The following is a 24,472-nucleotide window of genomic DNA, read 5'->3' as shown; positions in this document are numbered from 1 at the left end:
CCATGATTCTGTCTCATCATTGATGTTTCTCTCTCTCTCTCTCTCTCTCTCTCTCTCTCTCTCTCTCTCTCTCTCCTCTCTCTCTCTCTCTCTCTCTCTCTCTCTCTCTCCTTCTCCCTTCCTCTCTGAAAGCGATAAAAATGTATTTTAAAAAAAGTTCCCAGATCTGCCCACCAGGTAGAGAGATGCGGTGATTTGAGCACTTGGGTCTTTAGCGTGGCTTACCCACTGCCAAACCTTACAAACAGCAGTTCCCAAATCTAGTGGCTTCGGGGAGCACCTCGAGGAAGGGGGTGCATCTGACGTTGGGCGCAGGGGCGGGGAGGGAGGCGGGGTCCAGCGCCGCCCAGGTCTGGGTTCCGGACCCGGACTTGGGAGGAAGGCGGGGCCGGGACATCACGCGGCCGGGAGCAGTAGAGAGGGCGGCCTCCCGCGGCCTAGAGGCGCCCCCCGCGCGACCGCTCTGCCCCGCGTCGTCTCTATGGCGGCCGAACAGCAGTCCCGGCCGCAGAGCGGGATGAGCGCGCGCGGAGGCGCGGGGCTGACGGCGCGGTCCCGGGAGGGCAGTCCCGGAGCGGGCGGCTTCGCCCCGTCGGCGCTCGGGACCCGAGAGCAGTGAGTGTGGCGCCCCCCGGGGTGGGGGACGCAGGGGTGGCGCCCGGGGGTCTCGGAAGATGGGGGAGACTTGGGGGCGTGGCGGGCGGGAGCCTGCGGGGCCACCGGGGCGGGGAGGGGCATTGGAGGCGCGGAGTCGCCGGCGGCCTCCTTGGGGGGATGGAGAGGCTTTAAAGGGGTTGACCGGTGACGGGGGCCGGCGCTGAAGGTCTGGGGAGGCCGTGTAGGTCTTGACCCCGAGGGCGAGCCCGGGGAGGGGAGAGGCCGGACCGGCGGGGTCTAGGGCGGGAAAGGCCGAGGGCGCGAGGCGGGGTGTGCGCTCCCAGGTGGGGGCGCAGGATGACCCGCGGGGTGATCCTGGGAGGCGAGACAGGGATCTGACCTAACACAGGGTGGGTAAGTGTTGATGAATTAGTAGGTGACGGGGTGAATGGCTGCGGGGAATGGCGAGGGTGAGAGGAAACTCGGGGTGCGGGGTGAGAAGGGTGCTGGGGGGTGTCGGAGGAGGGGGTGCAGTAGGGGGGAGAGCTGGACTTGAAAGGAATAAGGGTACATCTTAGCACATCCTGCAAGCAGCGCTTATCTGAGGGGGGTCCATTGGGAGCAGCCACTAACTTGGTAGAAAAATCCCCGTTTCCCCACATTTTAAACTGGAAGTTTGGACTTGTGTTTGGGACTAAGGGATCCTCGAACAAATACTTGTTTGTATTTTTTTTTTTAAGCTAAAACAGCTTTTTTATGTGTCAGATACTGTTCTAAGTGCTTTACATGTGTAAGCTTACTATGCTTGTCTGTCTTCATTTTTTAAACACTGAGATGTTAAGAGATTTGAGTTATGTGAACTCATTGATAACACTAATGTATTTTAATTTTACTTTATTTTTTAGTTTTTTAATTTTTATTGATTTCAGAGAGAGAACGGGAGAGGGAGAGAGAGATAGAAACATCAATGATGAGAGAGAGTCATTGATCGGCCGCCTCTTCCACGCCCCCAACTGGGAATCTGAGCCCGCAACCCGAGCCTGTGCCCTTGTTGGAATTCGAACCTGGGACCCATCAGTCCTCAGGCCGACACTCTATCCACTGGGCCAAACCAGCTAGGGCTACTTTTTAAAAATAAATATTAGTTTCTTTTTAAAAATATATTTTTGTTGATTTCAGAGAGGAAGGGAGAGGGGAAAGAGAGATAGAAACATCAATGATGGGAGAGAATCATGGATCTGCTGCCTCCTGCACGCCCCCTACTGGGGATGGAACCTGTAACTCAGGGCCCCTGCCCTGACCTGGAATCGGATGGTGACCTTCATGTGTTCGTAGGTCGATGCTCAACCACTGAGCCACACAGGTCGGGCATAACACTAATAATGTTTTCAATGTCCGTCATAAATCTCTGTAACCTATTAGAAATATACATTTAATTCAGTTTAATTCAGGAATCTTGCTTTGCATTTGATTATTTCTGTAGTTGGGATGCTGTGTATGAGCGAGAACTGCACACTTTCCAAGAATATGGAGACACAGGAGAAATCTGGTGAGTTACAGAAAATAGTGGAATCCGGAGGACTGTGTGTGTGTGTGTGTGTCTTTATGTTTTCAGTGTGTATCCCAAAGAGAGATGGGCTGAAAATCTTGGCAACCTTGAACCAATGCTGGCTCTAGTTGTTGGATTTAAAGAACCTCTGTCTTTTAATGACCCAGATTTAAATTTGATGGTAGCGTTAGGAAATTACTCTCTTTCTATAATTGTCCTTTTTAAATAAGCAGTAACATTTTGAGCCATCAATACATACAATTGTTAATGCTGATGTAGAGAAACATTAATAAGTAACACACCGACCTTATGTATTCTGTTCTGTTCTTCGGTGTGTCTTTTCCTGGATAATAGTGCAGATGAAGCCCAAGCAGTCACGGTTAGTACCTTTACCTTCCAGAATGGCTTCATGGCGTACCTGAATGACCTGCGGGGGGAGCGTCGCTGTGACCCGGCTCTGTCCCTCTGGTGTTGGAGTAACCAGTTCTCTGTTTCTAACAGGTTTGGGGAGGAGAGTGTGAATCGACTCCTAAGGTGGATGCAGAGACACAAGATCCCCTTGGATGCTGCGGTGCTGGATATTGGAACCGGAAATGGTGTCCTCCTGGTTGAGCTTGTTGGTACCTTTAGTATTCCTGTGTTACAGCCAAATTTTATTTTATTTTATTTTATTTATTTTATTTTTTTAAATATATTTTATTGATTTTTTACAGAGAGGAAGGGAGAGAGATAGAGAGTTAGAAACATCAATGAGAGAGAAACATCGATCAGCTGCCTCCTGCACACCCCCCACTGGGGATGTGCCCGAAACCCAGGTACATGCCCTTGACCGGAATCGAACCTGGGACCTTTCAGTCCGCAGGCCGACGCTCTATCCACTGAGCCAAGCCGGTTTCGGCACAGCCAAATTTTAAAATGAAACTTAGGAAACTTGCAATCGAGGATACTAACCATCTGAGTTAAAGTAGGGAAGCAAGCATGCCACCTACTTTGAAAGTCACCTGGTACAAAAGGGAGGCGCAGGACGGGGAGAAGGAACTACATGAAAAGCTAAGGGGTCTGAGTCCTAGTCATGGCCCTTCCCGCCACAGCCTTGACTTTGACCAAACCACTGCATTTCTCTGGGCTTCAGTTCTTTCCCGAAGATTGTGACGTGGTGATTCCTACTGGTTCCTTTTATATTTTATTGATTTTTTACAGAGAGGAAAGGAGAGGGATAGAGAGTTAGAAACATCAATGAGAGAGAAATATCGATCAGCTGCCTCCTGCACACCCCCTACTGGGGATGTGCCCGCAACCAAGGTACATGCCCTTGACCGGAATCGAGCCTGGGGCCTTTCAGTCCGCAGGCCAACGCTCTATCCACTGAGCCAAACTGGTTATGGCCTTACTGGTTCCTTCTAGCTCAGAGCGCCAGAGATCTGTGTATGGAAGGAAGGTGCCTTTTTGCGCCCCCCATGGGACACATATGCCTCATGTTGGGTGAGAGTGTGGCTGGAACAGGGCATTTTGTGCATGGAACTGGGTTTGGTACAGGTTCTATCACTGGCTGTGCCGTCCCTGTCGTGGGCCTGTGATGTGTCCGTGCTGTGCCACCTGCCGTGGAGGAAGAGAAAGACCAGGGAGGGTTTTCCTGTGTCATGTGTGAGGATGTACGTACAACAGTGAAATGTGCTGAATGAGGGCCATGTGCCGCTCCGTGCTGGGCGGTGGCAACATGAACATTCAGCTCTTGTGCATGAGTCGCTCCCAGGATCCTAGAGGCTGGCCTGGGTGGGGGTGACAGTGAGGCCCAGCGTGGGGGGTGACGCTGGACAGCCCGGCTCCAGGCAGGGCACTGGCACATGTGGGGAGAGGGACGGGGGAGGGGCGGGGAGAGTCAGTGTCTGAGCTGGGTGGAGATCGCAGGGGCAGGAGGATTTACATCTTCGCAGCATTGAGTCTCCGAGTTCATGAGCATGATGCGCTCCTCCGTTTATGTAATTCTTTATTTGCTTTCGGTAATACTTTGTAGTTTTCTCTGTAGAGACCCTACACATCTTCTCTTAGATTGATTCCTAGATTTTTTAAAACTGTTATGTTTTTTAAATTTCATTTTCTGATAGTTTACCATAGTATATGTGTAAAAATTCACTGTAGTGTATGTCAGGTGTAAATAATAATTTTATTCTATCCCAACCTCAATATCTTATTTATTAAAATGCTGTGTACAGCCCTAACCAGTTTGGCTTGGTGGATAGAGCGTCGGCTTGCGGACTGAAGGGTCCCAGGTTCGATTCTGGTCAAGGGCATGTACCTTGGTTGCGGGCATATCCCCAGTGGGAGGTGTGCAGGAGGCAGCTGATTAATGTTTCTCTCTCATCGATGTTTCTAACTCTCTATCCCTCTCCCTTCCTCTCTGTAAAAAAATCAGTAAAATATATTAAAATGCTGTGTACAGTGTTGAATAGAAATTGTGAAGGCAGCTCGCCTTGTAACATTGCCTATGATAAAAGAAAAGCTTCTAAAATTTCACCATTAAACATGTTAGCTATAGGTTTTTATCGTTTTGTTTTTTTTAAATCAGACTGAGGACGGTCCTTTATATTCCTAATTAATAGTGTTTGATCATGAATGGGCGTTAAATTTGATTAGTTGCCTTCTTTGATAAGATGATTTTTCTTTTTGGTTCTATTAATGTTGAGTTGATTGATTTTTTGCGGGGGGGGTCTTCAGTTTTTTCAATTGACATTTTTATTGACATGATTTCAGTGATTGTTCAATGTTCAAAGCAACTTCTGTCCCTGAAGTAAGCCAAGCTTAATTGTGGTGTATGATCTTTTTCAGGTATTACTGGGTTGGATTTAGTAGTATCTTGCTTAGAATTTGTATAGCTTCATGAGCAATTTGCCAGTAATTTTCCTTACTTGCAATTTTCATGTGAGGTTTTTGTATAAAGGTTTTGCTGGCCTCATAAGATGAGATGGGACGTATCTCCTTTTTATTCTTTGAGAAGCTTTGTTTCTTCCTTAAGCCTTTGGAAGAATCATGGTGAGAGCCTCTGGGCGTGGAGATGTTTTTGTAGGGTTTGAGTCAGTTTTGTGGTTTTTAAGACATTTATCCATTTATCTAAATTAAAAATTTACTAGCATGAATTTGTTCATAATTTCCTTTTAAACTTAAAAAATTAACACGTTGCAAAATTGACTCTTTTTGTTACAGTTTTACTAATTTTAACACACGTACAGATCCTACAATCATCCAGGATACAGAGTAGTTCCTCCCAGAACCCTCTTTTCTGCCATCGGCATGGCCACACCCTCCCCCTAGGTAGCCACTCATCATTTTCTTGTAGCTGGCATGTAGGGAGGGCATGTTTTGTAATCCATTCTTACAGTCTCTGCCATTTATTTATTTAGTATATTTTTATTGATGTCAGAGAAGAAGGGAGAGGGGGAGAGAGAGAAACATCGGTGATGAGAATCATTGATCGGCTGCATCCTGCATGCCCCACACCAGGGATGGACCCACAACCCGGGCATGTGTGTCCTGACTGGGAATCGAACCGTGACCTCCTGGTTCATAGGTCTACACTCAACCACTGAGCCACGGCTGGCTGGGCTAAAGGGACTTTTAAATCAAGGACTTATTTCATATGCATTTAATGTATTCATGAGACTTAATTGTGTTAAGTAAAATTTATGCTCGATTTATGTGTGAATCAGAGCATGTCAACATCTGAAATTAACTCTATACTTTTCTGCTTGAGGGCCGAAATATACATACAAGTATTCTCATTGGCTTTGAGAAAATGAATTTCCTTTTGAAAAATAAATAAAATATAAAAGCAAAGGAATTGTCACATTCTATAGATTTAAATTTTCAGTTTCGTTTCTGTTTTGATTCCATAATAAAATTTAAACATTATAAATTATTGTATGGTTTACATTACTTGGTCTATTAAAAGTGAATAAAACAGTCCCAGTCCTAAAGGAATATTATAATTCATAGGCAAACCAGGATATCGAAACATTTTAAAACTAAAGTATAAAATTACTTCTCTGTCTCTAGGCAAAACTCGGTTTCTCTAACATTACTGGCATTGATTACTCGCCTTCTGCAATACAGCTTTCCGGAAGTATTATAGAGAAAGAAGGGTTATCTAACATTACGTTGAAGGTAAGTATTGTTTATATTATCATAAGTTATTTTTATTTCTGATAAAAGTTATAAGCTGTTAATGTTGCTAATGTATATCAATCAAACAATCCAAAATGCAATGATTTTAAGTGACTGTTAAAATTTTTAGTCTAGTCAGCTAGGGAAGTCATTTCTTCCTCGTGTGCAAGTGTGCTCATCCCTTCCCCACGCCCTCGTGTCTGCAGACACACAAATAATCCCTGAGTTTGAGTCACTAGATCAAAAACTGGGAAATGTATAAAGTGGGGAAATGCCAAAGAATACCTCGTTTATTTCTGTGCTCGCTGAGGAGATGATGTGTCTCGCGTTGATATTTCTAGCTCAGGCACTTCTCTGAGCTCTAGAATTCTATGAAAGCTGCATATTTTACACTTCCACTTGGATAGCTAATAATCTCTCACTTAGTCCAAAATGATACTTAAACCTGCATCCCCCCAAGGCCCTTCCCATTTCCAATGATACCACCATTCATTTACCAGTTGCACTAACCCAAACCCAAGGGGTCTTCCTTAATTCCTCTCTTTCCTTTAAGTTCTGTATCCAATTCTGTTTTGGGTTTTTTTCTAAAAGAACCCCATCAAATGCAATGACTGGTTCTTTTTTTTTTTTTAATATATTTTTATTGATTTCAGAGAGGAAGAGAAAGGGAGAGAAACATCAATGATGAGAGAATCATGGATCGGCTGCCTCCTGCACGCTCCCTACTGGGGATCGAGCCTGCAACCTGGGCATATGCCCTTGACCAGAATCGAACCCGGGACTCTTCAGCCTGCAGGCCAACGCTCTCTCCACTGAGCCAAACCAGCCAGGGCTTTATCTTTGAAGGCAATCAGGAACATAATCTTTCCTTGATAGTTCCACTGCTTCCTCCCAAATCCAAGCCACCACCATTCCTTGCCCAGGCAACTACAGTAGCCTCTTATGTGGCCTCCCCATTTCCACTCGCCACAGGGCAGCCAGCCTGGTGATTGATTGATTGATTGATTGATTGATTTAAAAATATGGATCACTTCACGAATGTGTGTCATCCTTGCGCAGGGGTCGTGCTAATCTCTGTATTGTTCCAGTCTTAGCATGTGTGCTGCCGAAGCAGCGCCAGCGTGGTGTTTTAAAGTGCAAACCAGCCCTGACCGGTTTGGCTCAGTGGATAGAGCGTCGGCCTGCGGACTGAAGGGTCCCAGGTTCGATTCCGGCCAAGGGCATGTACCTGGGTTGCAGGCATATCCCCAGTAGGGGGTGTGCAGGAGGCAGCTGATCGATGTTTCTCTCTCATCGATGTTTCTAACTCTCTATCCTTCTCCCTTCCTCTCTGTAAAAAATTCAATAAAGTATATTTAAAAAAAAAAAAAAAAAAAAGTGCAAACCAGGCCTGACTGGCGTGGCTCAGGGATTGAGCATTGACCTGTGAACCAGGAGGTCAGGGTTCAATTCCCAGTCAGGGCACAGGCCTGGGTTGCAGGCTCGATCCGTAGTGGGGCCTGCAGGAGGCAGCGATCCATGATTCTCTCTCATCATTGATATTTCTTTCTCCCTCTCCCTCTCCCTTCCTCTCTGAAATCAATAAAAAATAAAATGCAAACCAGCACTGGGACTTCCTGTTCCCCAGCCTCCAGGCGCTTCCCTGTTGCACTCAGGGTGGAACCTGCACTTGCCCTCTGCCCCGGCCTCCGCAGCCTCGCTTCTCACTCTTTCCCTCTTTATCCCAGCGCTGAGTCACGGCTCTGCTCCTGAAGCACGTCTGGCCTGTCCTCCAGGCGCCCTCCCTGCTGCTCTCTGCCTACAGCCCTTTGCCCGGATGTGAGCTTGCTTGGCTCGTCCTCCTCACTGAGTCTCAGCTTGAACGTTGCCTCCATGTGAGGCCTTTCCTGACCCCTTTCCCACACATTTCTCTCCCCACTCAGCCACCGTCTTCCCCTTTAGAGAATATACAACATACTCTTTTTTTTTTTTAAATATGTTTTATTGATTTTTACAGAGAGGAAGGGAGAGGGATAGAGAGTTAGAAACATCGATGAGAGAGAAACATCGATCACCTGCCTCCTGCACACCCCACACTGGGGATATGCCCACAACCAAGGTACATGCCCTTTACTGGAATCGAACCTGGGACCTTTCAGTCCGCAGGCCGACGCTCTATCCACTGAGCCAAACCAGTCAGGGCTACAACATACTCTTATGCCGTGAACTTTTCTCTTTTGTTTGCGGTTATATTCCCAGGGCCTGAAAAATTCCTGCATTTACTAGATGTCTATGAAATATTTGTTGAATAAATGTGTACTTTCATACAGGCACTTAGGATAGAAAATTCTCCAAACTTAGCTCCTAGACGTGGTAGTCATTATTGCTTCAGGTACAATGACTACTTGGGTGTGAGGGAGGGGAAACCCATGTTCCAATGTATACAGACATAAGGTCTCATTTTCAAGTCAGACAGTAAGGGCGCTTTGGATAATACATTATGACGATCAAGCTTATATGAATAATTATCAGCTAATTGTGTGATTACTTTTTCAAAGTAGCTTTTCAGAATTAAGTTTGTGGGCAGATGACTTTGAATATTTTATGGAATTGGGTCGCTCACTGTTTCGAGTGCTTATAATGTCATCGGTTACTGAGAATGAATGAGATGCGGGTGTATCCGATTCTAAAGTGAGTGATGGCTGTAAAGTGAAGTCATTGCGGTGGGAGCAGCCATGGAGCTTCGTGAGCTTCGTGCTGTTCATTACGTCCCTTCGCTGCTTTGTGAGCTGCTGAGTCAAAGCAAAAGAACTTTCCTTTCCCTTTGACTTCAGGTCAGCTTGTCATCTTCGCTGGAAATCCTCTTATGTCCAGGGGCCTGTCTGAGCTCCCGATAGATAATTGTTGGATTTTTAAGCATATCTCCAATACTCCACTTTTCCACAGAAGTCACGTGGGGCTCTGTTGTGTGCGGCACTAGGCCCCACACCTGGCTTTGATTTGTTTCCACATTTGTAGAGATTTGGAGTGTCCAGGAAACACTGTTGTCTCTTACTGTTCTTAGCTTTAATGATCTTGGAACGAAGCACATAAAAGTGAACCATGAAGTTGAAAATATGTTTCACATGTAAAATGCCATCAGAACGAATGGGTGCTCTCATGGATAACTTTTAAACGCAGTGAAGATTGTGTGGTAGCTGTTCTCACCAGGCACTGGTTTCTCGTGTAGGTAGAAGACTTTCTGAATCTTCCCACAGAGCTGTCTGGGTTTCACGTTTGTATTGACAAAGGGACTTTTGATGCCATAAGCCTGAATCCTGACAATGCAATTGAGAAGAGGAAGCAGTATGTGAACTCTCTCTCCAGGGTCTTGAAAGTGAACGGCTTTTTTCTAATAACCTCCTGTAATTGGACCAAGGAGGAGCTGCTGAACGAATTCTGTGAAGGTAATTGGCTGTGCTGTTTGAACATGTGTTTCCTCAGGTTTAATGCCCTTAACCAGGCTTTCCCCTTGTGCTACAGTGTTTTACTTTCCAATTTGTGGGAATTGCCTACTTTTCTTCTCTGTGAATAACCTTGGTCATGCTTTTAACTGTATATGCAAAGAGCAAAGAAGTAATACTGGTTGAGATCCAGAGTCCTGTCTAAAAATTTCCAAGAAATCCTGGCAGTTAAGCACTAAAATTTATGAGCCTATAAACATTGGGTTCTTTCTTTAAGCTGCATAATCTATGACTTGGAAGCAAACAAAGAAAGCTCATGTCCTGTGCTCCCGCCTTTACCCTGGCTGCCGGCAGCCGTGCAGATGGAAGCTGTGTTTCTAAAGCCTCATGAGTTTTAATTTTATACACGTGTCTTCCTAGTGGCCGTGTAGGTGCTGGGGGTTTTCTTACTGTTTCCGTGTATATGGAACAATGGTAACATTGCACAGAAACAACACGCGGGGACCTGGTAGTAGAAATACCGCCTGTCCATTCTTGAGGGAATCTCTGCCTTTTTCAAGATTTTTGGTGCCAAGACAGGCTCCTCTTTGCCCCGTGAACACAGTATCACAGGTGCCGTGTCTCCTACGCGGGGGTTCTGTGGGAATGGAGTGGGCCATCTGTTCACAAGTGGTTTTCGCTCTTCGGCGTGTTCCTCGCGTGTTCTCAGCGACGCCTGCCTGCCGGTTCGTTCCCGTTGAGCGTGGGCCTTTCTGGGAATGTTCCCTGAGAATTTCCTTCGAGCCATTGCTAGTTTTTTCCTTAGAATCCTTTCAGCTCAGGATCGAGGTTTTTAAAGGAATGGGGGGATTTTCAGGATGGAGTATAAATGATGGCACTACATTTGTGGTCAGGTTTTGAACCTCAGAGCTCATGGGCGGGTGTGCACTAGCTTAGAGGTGGTTTTCTGGGGGCTGAGGGGTGAGGGGTGAGGGGCACAGCACACATCCTGTGCGTGCAGTGGTTTTAGCAGGTTCATAACGTACAACCTGAAGTGTGTGAGGCTTGACACGTGAGCCAGTGGCTTCATTGCTGTTGCCCCTGGAAAGCAAGAAGTCCATGTGATTTATTGTCCTGTATTGCATGTCATTAACTTCATTATCTTCCATGTGAAGCGCCTTTCCTGTAGAGCCGCGGAGGCCGTGTCAGTGGGCCTTCCTCTTCCTGAAGCTGCAGTTCAGTAAGCGCTGAGCGGCGCTGTGTGGGCAGGGCCTCCGGCTCTCGGTGCAGGTGCTGCAGCCCTGGGCCCGCCGACAGGCAGGCCTGTGTGTGATGAGGAGCAGACCTGCCCGTGCAGGGTGCTGCGTGGCTGTGTGCTGAGAACTGCTGGCCTAGTCCTTACCTCAGGTTCCGTTTTAGAGCAGAATATGGAATTTAAGCGAAATGTGCCCTGGCTGGTGTGGCTGAGTGGATAGAGCCCCAGCCTGTAGACTGAAGGGTTCCAGGTTCAATTCCAGTCAGGGCACAGGCCCGGGTTGTGGGCTCCATCCCCAGTGTGGGATGTGCAAGAGGCAGCCGGTCCCTGTTTCTCTCTTATCATTGATGTTTCTCTCTCCCTCTCCCTTCCTCTCTGAAATCAATGTAAAAGAAAAAACACATATATATTAAGTTCAATGTTGCCACAGGAAATGTTAGAGAAATAGTGACGTCCGACTGAAGACATGTGCTAGAGCCTCTTCTGAGCACGGCGTGGCGGCGTGGCGGCCGATGGGAGCCTGCCCCGCCGCCCTGCCCTGCCCTGCCCTGCCCCGCCCTGCCCTGCCCCGCCCCGCCCTGCCCCGCCCTGCCCTGCCCTGCCCTGCCCTGCCCCGCCCAGCACAGGCCTCGTCACAGCCTCAGGACATGCGCCCTGGTCCCTTGGCTCAGGGTAGTGCTTGCTTCCCCAGCCTTTACGGTTCTTTCCTTATTTGAAACATAAATGTTCATAAAGCACTGAAGCGAATCGTGCACTTCTCCTTTAGAGCCTCGTTATATAAACATTTGTGTTGCCATTTGATCTGTTGAGGATTCCTTGAAACATTTGCCAGATACTAGATGTTCTAATTTACTGTCCAAGGAACTTGTCTTTCTTACAACTACTGAATGAACAAAAAACCCAAAAACCTATCTTACTACAAAAGTAATCCAGATTCATTATGAATAAAAAGGAGTAATATTAACCCCAACATGGAAGACTATAGATTAAAATAATTAAAATCATTTGCTGTCTCTCTGGAAATGCAACCACTTTTCATATGTTGGTGTGTTATCCATTGACACATACAGCTTTCATCCTGCGGGGCTAGTCCAGGGAGGGAAAAGATTTGTCCTGGAAAAGTCACAACGGCTCTGTTTTCTTTTGAAAATTTTTGTTATGAAATATTTTAAGCATAAGTGAAATTGCAGAAACAAATACAGGTGTGTCCTCATCCATCTACCTCAGTGGCCCCATTTTCCAGTGTTAAAAAACATCAGGTTCTTACATAGTCTGTCCTTCTATGGAAAAGTTTTCTGTGCCTAGTTTTTGAACATTTTAATATTTAGTTATTTCTTAAGATTTGCTGAAGTTTGATTAAGAATATGAGTTAGAATGTAAATGAAACGAAGTATAAAAGAGCAGTTGATACAATAATATATATCCCTTTAACATTTTTGCTGCTTATTTGAACTCAAGCTCAAGGCATGGAAACTTAGAAAATGAAGATACCCCCAAAAGAAAAAATAATTCCTGAACCAATTGCCCATCACTGAGGGAACATGGGTAATGGGAGTGACCTTCCTGCCTTGTCTTATTTTTTAAAAGAAATAGAACAAAATAGTAAAATGTTAAAATTTTATTTTATAGCTTAGGAAATTGCCACCTTCTCTAATTGTGATCCTTACACAGTCACTGTGAGTTGGAGAGGAGTGTTGGTGTCTGAACCCCCTGGCACAGAACCTGGGGATGCTGGGTAAGGTCATGTGACCAGCATCTCTTGCACTAAGTGGTAGAGCCAGGACTTTCAACTACAAGTTACTTATTTTTTCCTACCACACTGTGCTACTTTGAAAGTTACTAGTTCCTTGTCTTGATCTTTGGTTACAAACTTTTTTTTTGGTGGTAAAATACAGGGGTGGGCAAAAGTAGGTTAATAATAATAATAAGCAATACAATAATTAATAATAATGCAAGAATAAATTCTTGTGTTTTGCGTACTTACAACTGTAAACCTACTTTTGCTCACCCCTGTATATATAACATAAGATTTGCCACTTAACCATCTTGAAGGGCGCAGCTCAGGGCATTAAGTGCACCGACGCTGTTGCGTAGCCGTCACCACATCATCTCCAGAGCTGCTTCATCCTACAGATTCGTTTGTACTCCCCTGTGACTGACCTTTCTGTCTGAAGGTTTTGTATGTGTGCTGGCGATCAATTGCATTAGTACATACAAAGCACCAACACAGTGCCTGCTGCCTGGCAAGAACTCAGCCCGTGGTGGCTGCTGCCTGCAGGCCGGTGGCGTAGGCTGAGGAGATGCGCAGGGGAAGGGCCGCACCCAGGAGGCATGAGAAGGAGCCTCTTCTGCAGCTGTTTTCCGTCTCGTCTGTTCCTTGTTCAGTTCAGAGTGTTTCGGGTGAACACACATCACACACACACAGGAGAACTGAGACGTCACAAAATGAAATGCGGTCACAATTCAGAGTTTGGAATCACATAGTTTCATAAAGGGCTTGAAAGTACAGTTACTACAAGCTTCTTCTGACTGTGGAATTCAGTCCCTAATAAGAGTATTTGAACTTTGTCCGACAGGATTTGAACTCTTCGAAGTGTTGCCAACACCCAAGTTCAGCTTTGGAGGCCGATCTGGAAACAGTGTGGCTGCATTGGTTTTCCAAAAAACGTGAGACTTTTCTCCGGACGAACGCAGAGAGCTTTTAAAGAAGCCCCACATCAAAGTAATGCTGGCAGAAAATGCAGGTGCAGCTAACTGCTCAGTGAGTACACAGGATGCACATGGTGCACAGATACGAGGTCCTGGGCGTGCAGGCGCGGGCCTGAGGTCAGCCAGGAGTAATTTCAAATGTTCTTTGTATTTGAAATGTAAATATTTTCCTTCTTGATTAAAAACACTTTCCTGTACCTGCTGCACAGCTCACAGCTTTAAAGCAGTAAATGGATTGACAGAAGCCTGTGTGCCTGACTTCGTGCCTTGGGAACACGGAATGGAAGATAGCTCTGTGTTAAGATTTCCAAACGATTCCAGGGCCAGAGTAATAAGCAAAACAACTTTATTGGTGTTTTATTAGAGTAGGAAACACAATGAGCCTACTATTTTGGGTTGAATGGTGGTTATTTAAAAAATTTATTTACTATCTGAGAAAACCTCTAGTCTTCATGTTTATAGTTAAACAAAATCAGGTAACTATATCAGTTGACCAGAAATACTAATTGAGGCTGTATTTTGTGGCTGGTGGTTTTTTATCCACTGAGAGGGATAACGGGAAGTACGTAAACAGATAAATAGAAAGATGACTAAGAGATACAGTCACAGGCTTGCACCATGTTCTGTTGCGTATTTGTTTTTTTCAGGTTATGTTGTCTTATTGAATCTTCCCAGCGCTCTCAGGCAGGCATTCCTTCTTCCTGCTTCTCTACATCGGCAGCTCGTGCAGGATGGAGTCAGGGTGGTTCTCTGGCGCTGACTCTAAGGCCCACTCCTCCCTCGCATGTTCTGCCCAGTTCAGTGGGGAAGTAGGACGTGCCTTAGCGCTGCCAGCGAAGGTGGGCGGTTATTGGGGAGCTCTGCTCCATGCCGGTGTCAGTCTGGGCACTGGGCGCCCGCTCCTCGCTCGCCTTAAAGGACTTGCCCAGTCAGGACCTGGCGGCCTCATTCCCTGCGAGGCCGAGGAAGTTACTCTTACACGTGTGTGAGCCCTGAGGGAGATGGGATGAGGGGGTTCTAGTGGGGGGCTAATTAGTAAGAGAAACAGTTTATTAAGATGTTTGAAAGATAAGGTATATTAATATGTAATGCTGTTTTGTATTTGGGCTAATCCTTACTCATAAAAGGCTAAGTAGTCGTCACGCCCTCATGCGTGATGCCCTCACGCCGTCACAAGATGGCTGTATGCACAGCGGGCATGTGCAGGTGGGTGGAGCTGGGCTTGATGCTGCGTGTGTGGCACAGAGCCTGCCTGGAAGTCCCGCCTCCTCCCAGCTCCGTGTGCGGCCAGGCCTGGGGGTCCAGTGGCTCTGCACAGCGTGGAGGAGGTGGGCCTGGCCAGTCCCTGTGCAGCACGGAGGCCTGGGGGTCTGCGGCTCTGGCCTACCTCTTTGGGGCAATCCATTGAGGAGCCCTGGGTGGTGGGTGGGCGGGGCCTACCTCTTTGGGGCAATCCATTGAGGAGCCCTGGGTGGTGGGTGGGCAGGGCCTACCTCTTTGGGGTGATCAATTACGGGGCTCCCGCACTGTGACAGGGCACAAGCCAGGCTGGGATGTCCACCACCCCCTCTCCTCCCACTCCCACCCCCCCCCTCCTCCCACTCCCACCCCCCTCCAGATGGGACACTGGGTTTGAGTCACTAAGAGCTTGGAGTGGCCTTTGTTGAGAAGCTGCTTGTCTGTCGCGCGGGGTGTTGATCTGTGCGTGGAGATGAGGATTTGGGGGACCGTGGAACTGTTGGTATGGCTGCGAAAGGGGAGTTATCTCTTACCAGTTGAATCCTGCTGGAAGCCGCCTCTCAGAGCTTGACATCAGAACAAATGGAAAGTCCAAAAATGCTACCAATGAATTAGTATTTTCCAGTAAGGCCACGCGTTAACAGCCGGGCCAGGAAATGCCGCCGAGTCACCGAGACGAGTCACCAAGACGAGTCGTGAATGCACGACTGGGAGACTCGGTTGTGTGACATCACATGCCTGTGGGTGCTGGGGAGAAGGCAGCCAGTGCCTGAGGAGCGCCCTTTCCTCTTTCCTGGGAGGAGGAGTTGGAATTGTAATTTTATTTCATCAAAAGACTCTTATTTGGGGAAACTTGTTTGAAATGCAAACGAGATTTCTCCTGCAGCCCTCACAGATTGTTGTGAGATGTTATTGCTGCCCACAGGCCCTCTGTGGAGGCCCCGAGGCCTGAATGGGTGGCTGTGCCAATTAACCAACAGAAGTTTTCAGAACGTTGTGTTCTCAGCCAGGTGCACGGTTAGCATTGCTTTGGGGACTGGCATTTAAGCGTGAGAATGAACCTGCCACTGCCCTGGCAGCTCGACCGAAACCCTTTCAAAGCAAGCACCGGCTGCTGGTGAATGAGTCCCCGTTGTGGTGCGGATGCGGCCCCTCCTTCCTCTGTCACGTGCACGCAGCTTTCCATCGTGGGGGGGAGAGACGTGCACATGCGAACACTTGGTTTTTGTGTGGATAATGTGTCTCAATCCCCTGATTCTGCATTTTTAAATTTCTATGAAACTATAATGCAGAGGATACCAGAAACCTTAATTTTTCAGGAACTCGTATTAGTAATTAACCTTTATTTGGTTTTGGAATAATTTTTCTTAAATTGATAGATAAAGAAACAGAGTATCCCTGCGTATGTTAATAGACTTTGAGTTATGTTCTCCTAAATAACGTTTTAGGTATTGATGTATGCCTGTGTCTGGTCGGCTACAATGAAAAAACCCAAAATCTGTGACCAGTCCATTGCTCTCCAGGCCAGCATGTGCCGTGGGAGACCCGGGTCCGAGCTCCTGGTTGTGGCCTGGGAGCCTCGCCTCGCTGCCTCCAGAGCAGACAGGGCCTGTGTGTGCAGGCTCACCTCTGCTTCTGGGGGCGGTGTGCTGGCCCCAGCACTTTCCCGGAGGGCGGGCCGTTCCCTGAGCTTGACCCCCGAGCTTGACCGTGGGGACCGGCCTGATTGGTTGGAGGACAAGTGCATGGTGGGGGGAAATGGGGAAGCCCTTGTCGGGTCCCTCTGTTGGGCAGGAAACAGTTGACCTGAGGAGAGGCAGGAGCACATGAGCTTGTTTTATTAACAGTTAATTCACGAAAATGGATGCTAATTTATTCTTCATACACACCATGCAATTTGTTAGAAAAGTACAAGAATAGTGTGCAATTCTTTGGTCAATTGATGGATCCCTATGTTAGGGGCATAGAAATGAAACTCAACAAATACCCAGGCCCACAGGCTCCCTCCCTGCTGAATAGCCCGCTCCACAATGGGCCCCTGAACGGCGCGGTCCGAGCCCAGTGAGTGACTGCATGTGACCCTGAGCGAGATCCCTGGAGTGTTGCTGAAAGATCATTCATTTCCAGCTCAGAGGTCAAGATGGGCTCCAGGAACCAGAACAAAAGGGAGCTGAGTCGGTCGGCACCGAGTTTACAAAGTCTTGCCCATCGTGCGGTCGGCTGATCACGAAGCAGGCTTCTCTGGCTGAGCTGCGAGCTGCCGCTGTGCGGACCTGCACTGTCGGCCCAGGGAAACCGCGTGAAGAAGATGGGACTAGGTCCCGGGACATGAATGGATCAGGGCCCGCTTCCCGGGGAGCTCACCAGAGGCAGAGCTGGCCCGTGTGCCCTTGTCCTGCTGAGGCCATTGTAAGACAGACAGACCGCCAGGAGAGCGACTTAAAGTGCTTGCAAATCACTGGCCCAGTTTATGAGGAAGATGTAAAAACAGAACCTGCTTTCTTCGCTGTCACATGGCCCATCTGAAGAAATGGCCACTTCCCACATTGCATTTTAATACGTATTGTGATGCGTGCGTCAGGAAAGAGTCTGTTAGGAAGTGATCTATGGCATGTGCTGAAGAGCTTTTTAAGAAAAGCCAATCAAATGCATTTGTTTTTCCAAATAGCTAAGAATTTACCCTAAAAAATACCCAGCAGTTAGCATATCCTGGGTCTCAGCCGAGGAGCTTGGAGAGAAACTGAGAAGCCTGCTGGGTACGGAGACCTTGAGCTGCTTTGTGGCTCTGCTTTAGCACACTTCCAGGCGGGGCGGCTGTTGTCATCAGTGAGGGTGATGGCATCAGTGACGACAGCAGAAGAGGATGCTGCGGGGAGCGGGTGGGGGGCTGTCCCTGCTCCTGCCTGCCTCTGCCCCTGCCTCCCGCTCGAGATGGGGCTGGTCGGGAGGAAAGGCTAAATGTAGAAGAGGGGTGCTGCCAGTTCTCATCTCCCTCTGACTCCTGTACCCTGAAAATGTCAGCCTTCGTTCCCATCTAATTTTAGTCCGTCCCGGCTCAGAAAACAGTAGGATGGAGCTCGTTCAGATGACTGGCAGCCCTGGGACTGGGTGGGGAGGGAGGAGAGGGAAGCAGCCGCCTGGGGACCCGCTGCTGGCTTTGGCGATGAGATGCGTGCGGATGCCCGGAAGCAGCAGTAATGACGGTTCCTTTCCGCGTCCCCACCAAGGAGCCACACTGCACGGGAGAATCTGACGGGAAAGCGGCCATGTGGCGTTTGACTTAATAAACACACTGGGCGCCCTGCAGAGCCGTGTGCAGGTTTTGGAGAAAGGCCTGGGGTTGGGAGTGAAAACTACATGTCGCCTTAGTTATAAGTAGAACCTTTGCGGCCGTTGTGGCCCGTGAGACACGGTGACACTGGGTTTGGAATGAGTGGCCTGTGTTGGTGTTTGAGAAGCAATCGTCAGGGCACACGGCAGGCTCGATCCCCCTGGAAACCCCAGTGGTTCTGTGAAGAGGGCCAGTTGGGTCAAATCATTGATAATATAGTTTGTTCAAGAGATAGGACAGAATTCCAGAGGGCTTTGTAGTTGCAAGGGCCAGTTGTGGGTTGTTTTTTTAAAATCCTCACCCAAGGATATGCTTTTACTGATTTTAGAGAGAGAGGAAGGGAGAGAGAGAAACAGTGATCTGTTGCCTCCCATGTGCATCCCAGTCGGGGTTGGAACCCACAACCTGGGTCTGTGCCCTGACTGGGAATTTTGAACCTGAAACCTTTTGGTGCACAGGACGATGCTCCAACCAGCTGAGCCACCCGGAGGTGGTTGTGGTTCTTCTTTAATTAAAAAGTAATGAGCTGGATTCAGCTGGGAGGAGAGGTCCGTATGTGGGCCTCCCTGTGAGCTCAGAGGCTCGTTCCGGAGCTGCGGCCCCCGGGGGGACCTCTGCGTGATGAGACTGTAAGTGGCCCAAAGGAAGAGCCGTCATTTTGTTACGACCAGTTGATTAATGACTTAATTCTCAACAAAACAATATCAAATTATTTTCTGACGTTGAAATTTATTTTGATTCTTTTCATTTTATTTATTTATTTGATTATTATTATTTTGTTGTTAATCCTCACCTGAAGATATTTTTTCATGGACTTTTTTAGGGAGAGTAGAAGAGAGGGAAAGACAGAGGGAAACATTGACGGGAGAGAAACACATCGATTGGTTGCCTCCTGCAGGAGCCCTGACCGGGCTGGAGAGGAGCCCGCAATCAAGCTGCATGCCCCTGACCGAATCCAGCCCGCGACCCTTCAGCCTGTGGCCGAAGCTCCATCCACTGAGCCACACCAGCTAGGGAGATTTTTTTTTTTTAATACTAAAATTTGGAGAAAAGGTGATTGGAAGCCAGGCAAGTCACTTTCTTTTTCTGGGTTTCAGTTTTTCCCCTAAAACAAGGATGTTAGGCAGTGATATTAAAGTTCTCTGTCCCTGAGGCTGGCGGCCACAGACTGGGTGGCTTAGACCATAGAAATGTGTTTTATGTGTAGAGACTGCGAATTCCAAGGGCCAGGTGCCAGCAGAACAGGCTCCGTCCTGCAGCCTCTCCTCTGGGCTGTCGGCAGCGCCGTCTCCCTGGCGGCCACAGGCCTCTTTGACTCTGATGCTGGGGGGGTGGGGGGGGCGCGGGATGCGCTCCAGGAACCTGCTCTTGGGTCTCTTCCTGAGCCTCTCGATGGCTCTGGTGCTGAAGCACCTTTTGTTGGTTAAGAAGTGAGGACCAGCCCTGGCCGGTGTGGCTCGGTGGATAGAGCATCGGCCTGCGACGGTCGCGGGTTCGATTCTGGTCAAGGCATGTACCTCTGTTGCAGGCTCCTCCCTGGCCAGGCCCAGGTTGGGGTGCATGCAGGAGGCAACCAATCGATGTGTTTCTCTCACATTGATGTCTCTCTGTCTGTCCCTCTCTCCTCCACTCTCCCTAAAAATCAGTGGGAAAATATCCTCTGGTGAGGATTAAAAACACACAGAAAACAAGTGAGGACCAGAAGTCACAGTGCGCATCCCAGTGTGTGTCGGCAGGCTCCACGGCCCCCTCGTCCCCTCGGTGAGAGGGTCGCCCTCCACGCGGTGGTGATTTAGTCACGCACGTAGGTCTGCGGGAAAATGCTCGCGTGGACGCACTCGAAAGAAATGCCAAGGCCGAGGTCTCCTTCCTCCTGCAGGTCTGGATGCCAAGTCATTGTTTGCAGCGACATCAAAAAAGGAACCGCACGCAGGTCCCAGTGGCGGCACAGGTTCGATGACAGCAGTGGAGTTGGGTTTGGTCTCTTACCGGCGGCGCCTGGGAGCAGCGGGCTCAGGCTTTCGCGGTCGGTCCCACCTTGCGTCTACGTTTGACTTCCTTGGTGAGTGAGTCGTGCTGCTTTGCTTGGCGCTGGTCTGAGTGTCAGTGCACGCGCAGTGGCGCTTAGAAGTTAGATGTTGGGTACCACTTTCAGAAGCTTGTCTGGTTTGACCTCAGTTCCTACTAGAGCTCACAGGATGGTGGGGAGAGTCCAGCGGGGCAGCTGCTCATGCCCGTCTAGGACATTGCAGATCTGCTTATGTAACCGTCTCACTGGCGGGTCAGTGAATAGCCTCTCAGCTCCTGAAGTGCTGAGTGTGACTGCAGAAGTGCGGCTAGACCAGTGTCCCTTTGCCGAGCTCACCTCAAAGAGCTTACGTCTGAACCGTATTTAAAAGCTCCATAGAGATGAGGCCAAGGCCCTAGCTGGTTTGGCTCAGTGGATAGAGCGTCGGCCTGCAAACTGAAGGGTCCTGGGTTCGGTTGCAGTCAGGGGCACGTGCCCAGGTTGCGGGCTCAATCCCCAGTCTGGGGTGTGCAGGAGGCAGCCAATCAATGATTCTCTCTCATCATTGATGTTTCTCTCTCCCTCTCCCTTCCTCTCTGAAATCAATAAAAACATTTAAAAAAATAGAGATGAGGTCAGGATGGTAAGGTGTGCGCCATGGGGACAGGACACAATCAGCATCACCACTTAGAGGCAGGTGGGCCGCCAGTCAACGCCCGTGAACCTGCTGTGATCCAGTTTTGTTGTCATTTTTGTTGCCGCTGTTCCTTGTGAAAGTGAAGAGCAGCTGTAAGATAGGATGTCAAATAGCAGGCGACTTCTCACTGATAATAGTTCCTTTCTGTTTCAGGTCAGCTACAGGATATGCACGTGCAAAGTAGGCAAGGCCGGCCCCTCTTGTAAACAGCCTGGGTCTGGTGAAACAAAAGGCTTTGCTTTTTGTTCCCCGGGAAGATGGACACACTGCCGGGGGGGCGTTAGACACTCGCGGGCGGTGTGATGTGCAGGGCAGATGTGCTCTCCATGCTGCTCCCGGCGTGTCCTGCCCAGTGGAGCCAGAGACTCGGGTTTTCTTCTTGGTATTTCCAATCCAAACGATTCCGCCTTCAAATTGGGAATTTAAACGCTGTGACATCACCCACCGCATCTAGTGTAACAAACAGTTCCTTCGCTGCCTCGTGAGAGTGAAGTTCACTTGGTTTCAGTTTGATGGGGGCTGGGCAGGCTACAGTAGCTTAGCGCACATCACTAGGGATGAGGTAAAAATAGATTTTGCTGGAGGCAGTGACTTAATATGGCAGATAGTTGACAGAAGAGAAAAGTTAAAGTTTGGGCTTGTGTCTCAAATACTAAATGTGAATTCTACTGAAGAATATATATATTTCAAAAGATGTTTTTGTGGGGTTTTTAGTGAGAAAGGAAGGGAGAGAGAGAGAAACATCAATGTCAGAACGAAACATCGACCGGCTGCCTCCTGCATGCTCCCCACCGGGGATCGAGCCCGCACCCCGGACATGTGCCCTGACTGGGAATGGAACTGGCAACCTTTCAGTGCATGGGATAATGCCCAGTCAACTGAGCCACACCGGCCAGGACTGGAGAGTATTTTAAGAAAAAAATTGGCCCATCCAGTGTGGCTCAGTGGTTGAGTGTCAACCTATGAACCAGGAGGTCACAGTTCGATTCCCGGTCGGGGTACACACCGGGTTGTGGGCTCAATTCAATCCCAGTGTGATGATTCTTTCTCATCACTGATGTCTCCTCTCTTTCTTCCTCTCTCTCTCTCTCCTTTCCTTTTTGAAATCAATAAAAATATATTTAAAAAATTGTGACTGTTTTCATTTGAAGATAACATTTAGTCTGGGTGTGCTGTTGAAATACTTTCCAGGTTAAATTCAGTGTATAGCAGTATTGTTTTTAGTTACGTTTTTGGTGGAGTAATCGTGTTGTGTGATACTAATTAGACTATATCAGCTAAGACCCTGAGCAGATAAGGGAAAGGCCAGTAACTAATTATGCCTCTGCATCTCGGCATTAAAATAGTAAAATAGCCCTAGCTGGTTGGGCTCAGTGAAGAGAGCCTGAGCCTGTGGACTGAAGGGTCCCGGGTTCGATTCCGGTCGAGGGCACAGGCCCGGGTTGTGGGCTCGATCCCGGTGTGGGGCGTGCAGGAGGCAGCCGATCCATGATTCTCTCTCATCATTGATGTTTCACTCCCTCTCCCTGCCTCTCTGAAATCAATAAAAATATATATTTTTTAAGAAAGTAAAATAGTTTGGTAAGTTTTCCATATACCAGTAACTTTGAATGTAGGTAGTGAAAAGCCTTCATTATATTTATTTTTGCTTCTTTATCATGCCTAAACTTTTCAATGTCTGTGTTTTTCATGGCTTGTGTTGTCTTGTAGCACCTAACCCATAGCTACTGTTAACTTTGCAACAAAACAACAATGTGCTGCCAAGTGGAATTCAGCTTTAACTGTCGCTCTGCTCTTTTCCGCTTACTTCCCCCAGAGCTCTTCCTCCAGTGAGCTGCAGGCGTGACATTTGCTATGTTTTCAGCACCTGCCAACTTGGAAGCCGGAGTTTGTGCTCAGGACGTGGGCTTACAACCCCACTTTGTGGCACACAATGCCGGCCCAGCTGGCATCTCCCTGCCTCAATGGCGCTGGACGTTTGTGACAAAGCCGCGCAGATTCACACGCGCTGATTCAGTAGCGGGCCCCTCAAGCTGCTCTCGACTCCCATTCTGTGTCAGAGGAGTTAGATTGGGATCATTAAACTTAGCTGTGGATTTTCGTTAAATTCAGTGAAAATAAATTTGTTTTATTTGGTTCTTGAATCAAAATAACTTTGTCTTCAAGAACTGCAGTACCTTTTAGGAAACGTGTGTGTATAGATTTGGGATATATGTATATACACACACAGGCACACGCAGACACACACACACGCACATGAGGATGCAGCCAGGGCTGTACCTCCTTTCATTAGCGGGAAGGTCTCGGCACAAGGTAACAGAGAGGAAAGCACGGCCCGCTGTGTCAGGCTGCTGTCGGCAGGGCGGGGGTTGTACCTGGAGCATCGATGTGGGAACAATTACAGAACGTTTTGTTTCATTTTCTGTTACTCCTCACCCGGGGATATTTTTCCATTGATTTTCAGAGAGAGTGGAAGAGAGGGAGAGACAGAGAGAAGCATCGATGTGAGAAACACATCCATTGGTTGCCTCCTGCACACGCCGACCTGGGCCTGGGCTGGGGAGGAGCCAGCAACCGAGGTACGTGCCCTTGACCAGAATTGAACCTGGGACCCTTTGGTCCGCAGGCCGATGCTCTACCCACTGTGCCAAACCCGCCAGGGCAGAACTTATTTTTTTGAATGAGAGCCACATGAGAAAATTGCCACCATAGTAAGTACAGGTTTTTGATTTCCATCTATAATCATAATTTTCCACGTTTTCCAAAGAAGCCTCTTTTGCTCACTGGTTCCAGTCGCCAGTCTCTTTGGGAGTGCTTCAGGTGACTTGGGGATGTCTGCCTCCTCATGATCTGTTCTAAGAAATGTTCAGCTTCTGCTTCTAAAAAGATCTTTTCAGATGCAGAAAGGACAGTGTGAAATGTGAATGACTGCCCTTTAATACAGGGGTTGTGACAAAGGCGCGGCTCTGGAGGCTGCATAAAGGAGTTAATACACATCTGGCGGCTGCTGCGGGCTCAGCGCTCAGCGCAACATGTTTGATGTCTGTGTCACTGTTAGTCTAAAAAGAATATTGTTGTTCTCAGAGGCAAACTAGTGCATATTTTTAAGTGGGGAGCTCTTTGAAAACTGGGTGCAGATAGATTTGATGGGAAACACTGAACGTTGACTGGTCCTTACCCAAACTTCAAAGCTTAGTTGGAATATCACATTTGTCTTATTTTAAAGTCACAAAAACAAAACACCCACCAACTCCCTAGGACACTCCGTGCATATCACAACCCAACCTTTACCCTCCTCTGCACAGAAGTACTTAGGTGAATACTTTTATTAGCTTGTTGATACAAGTTATACTTGATCACACCCTTTCTTAATAAAATACATCCTGTTTGTCTCTTGTTGCTTAAGAGCTTGAAACTTGGGGTGGGGGAGCTCTTCATAGGGAATGACACTAAACCCCGGGCGGTGAGGGGGCGGGGTGCCCACCATGCACACAGCCTCCCGCCTGGGCAGCTCTGCCGGGGGCCAGG

General features: G+C 48.1%; 1 protein-coding gene and 1 pseudogene across 5 annotated transcripts; one reads left to right on the top strand and one right to left on the bottom strand.

Annotated features, from left to right (window-relative positions):
* The first annotated feature begins 466 nt into the window (after positions 1–466).
* EEF1AKMT2 (EEF1A lysine methyltransferase 2) lies at positions 467–23,097 on the top strand. Of its 5 annotated transcripts, XR_004972067.1 has the most exons (8): positions 467–615; positions 2,081–2,146; positions 2,648–2,762; positions 6,197–6,304; positions 9,513–9,729; positions 13,537–13,721; positions 20,119–20,301; positions 22,761–23,097. XR_004972067.1 is itself a non-coding variant. In XM_036335609.1 (6 exons), the coding sequence occupies exons 1-6, from the start codon at positions 482–484 to the stop codon at positions 22,775–22,777; spliced, it is 657 nt and encodes a 218-aa protein (XP_036191502.1). In that variant the 5' UTR covers positions 467–481; the 3' UTR covers positions 22,778–23,097. The 5 variants fall into 5 exon arrangements, 3 of the variants coding, with proteins under 3 accessions (XP_036191502.1, XP_036191501.1, XP_036191503.1); XR_004972066.1 differs by lacking the exon at positions 20,119–20,301; XM_036335609.1 differs by lacking the exons at positions 13,537–13,721; positions 20,119–20,301.
* LOC118670412 lies at positions 7,321–7,421 on the bottom strand (annotated as a pseudogene).
* Positions 23,098–24,472: the final 1,375 nt, after the last annotated feature.

Source organism: Myotis myotis, unplaced genomic scaffold, assembly GCF_014108235.1.
Source record: "Myotis myotis isolate mMyoMyo1 unplaced genomic scaffold, mMyoMyo1.p scaffold_m19_p_15, whole genome shotgun sequence".
Classification (NCBI taxonomy): Eukaryota; Metazoa; Chordata; class Mammalia; order Chiroptera; family Vespertilionidae; genus Myotis; species Myotis myotis.
Note: the sequence above shows the minus strand (reverse complement) of the source record. Positions and strands in the feature narration are given on the sequence as shown.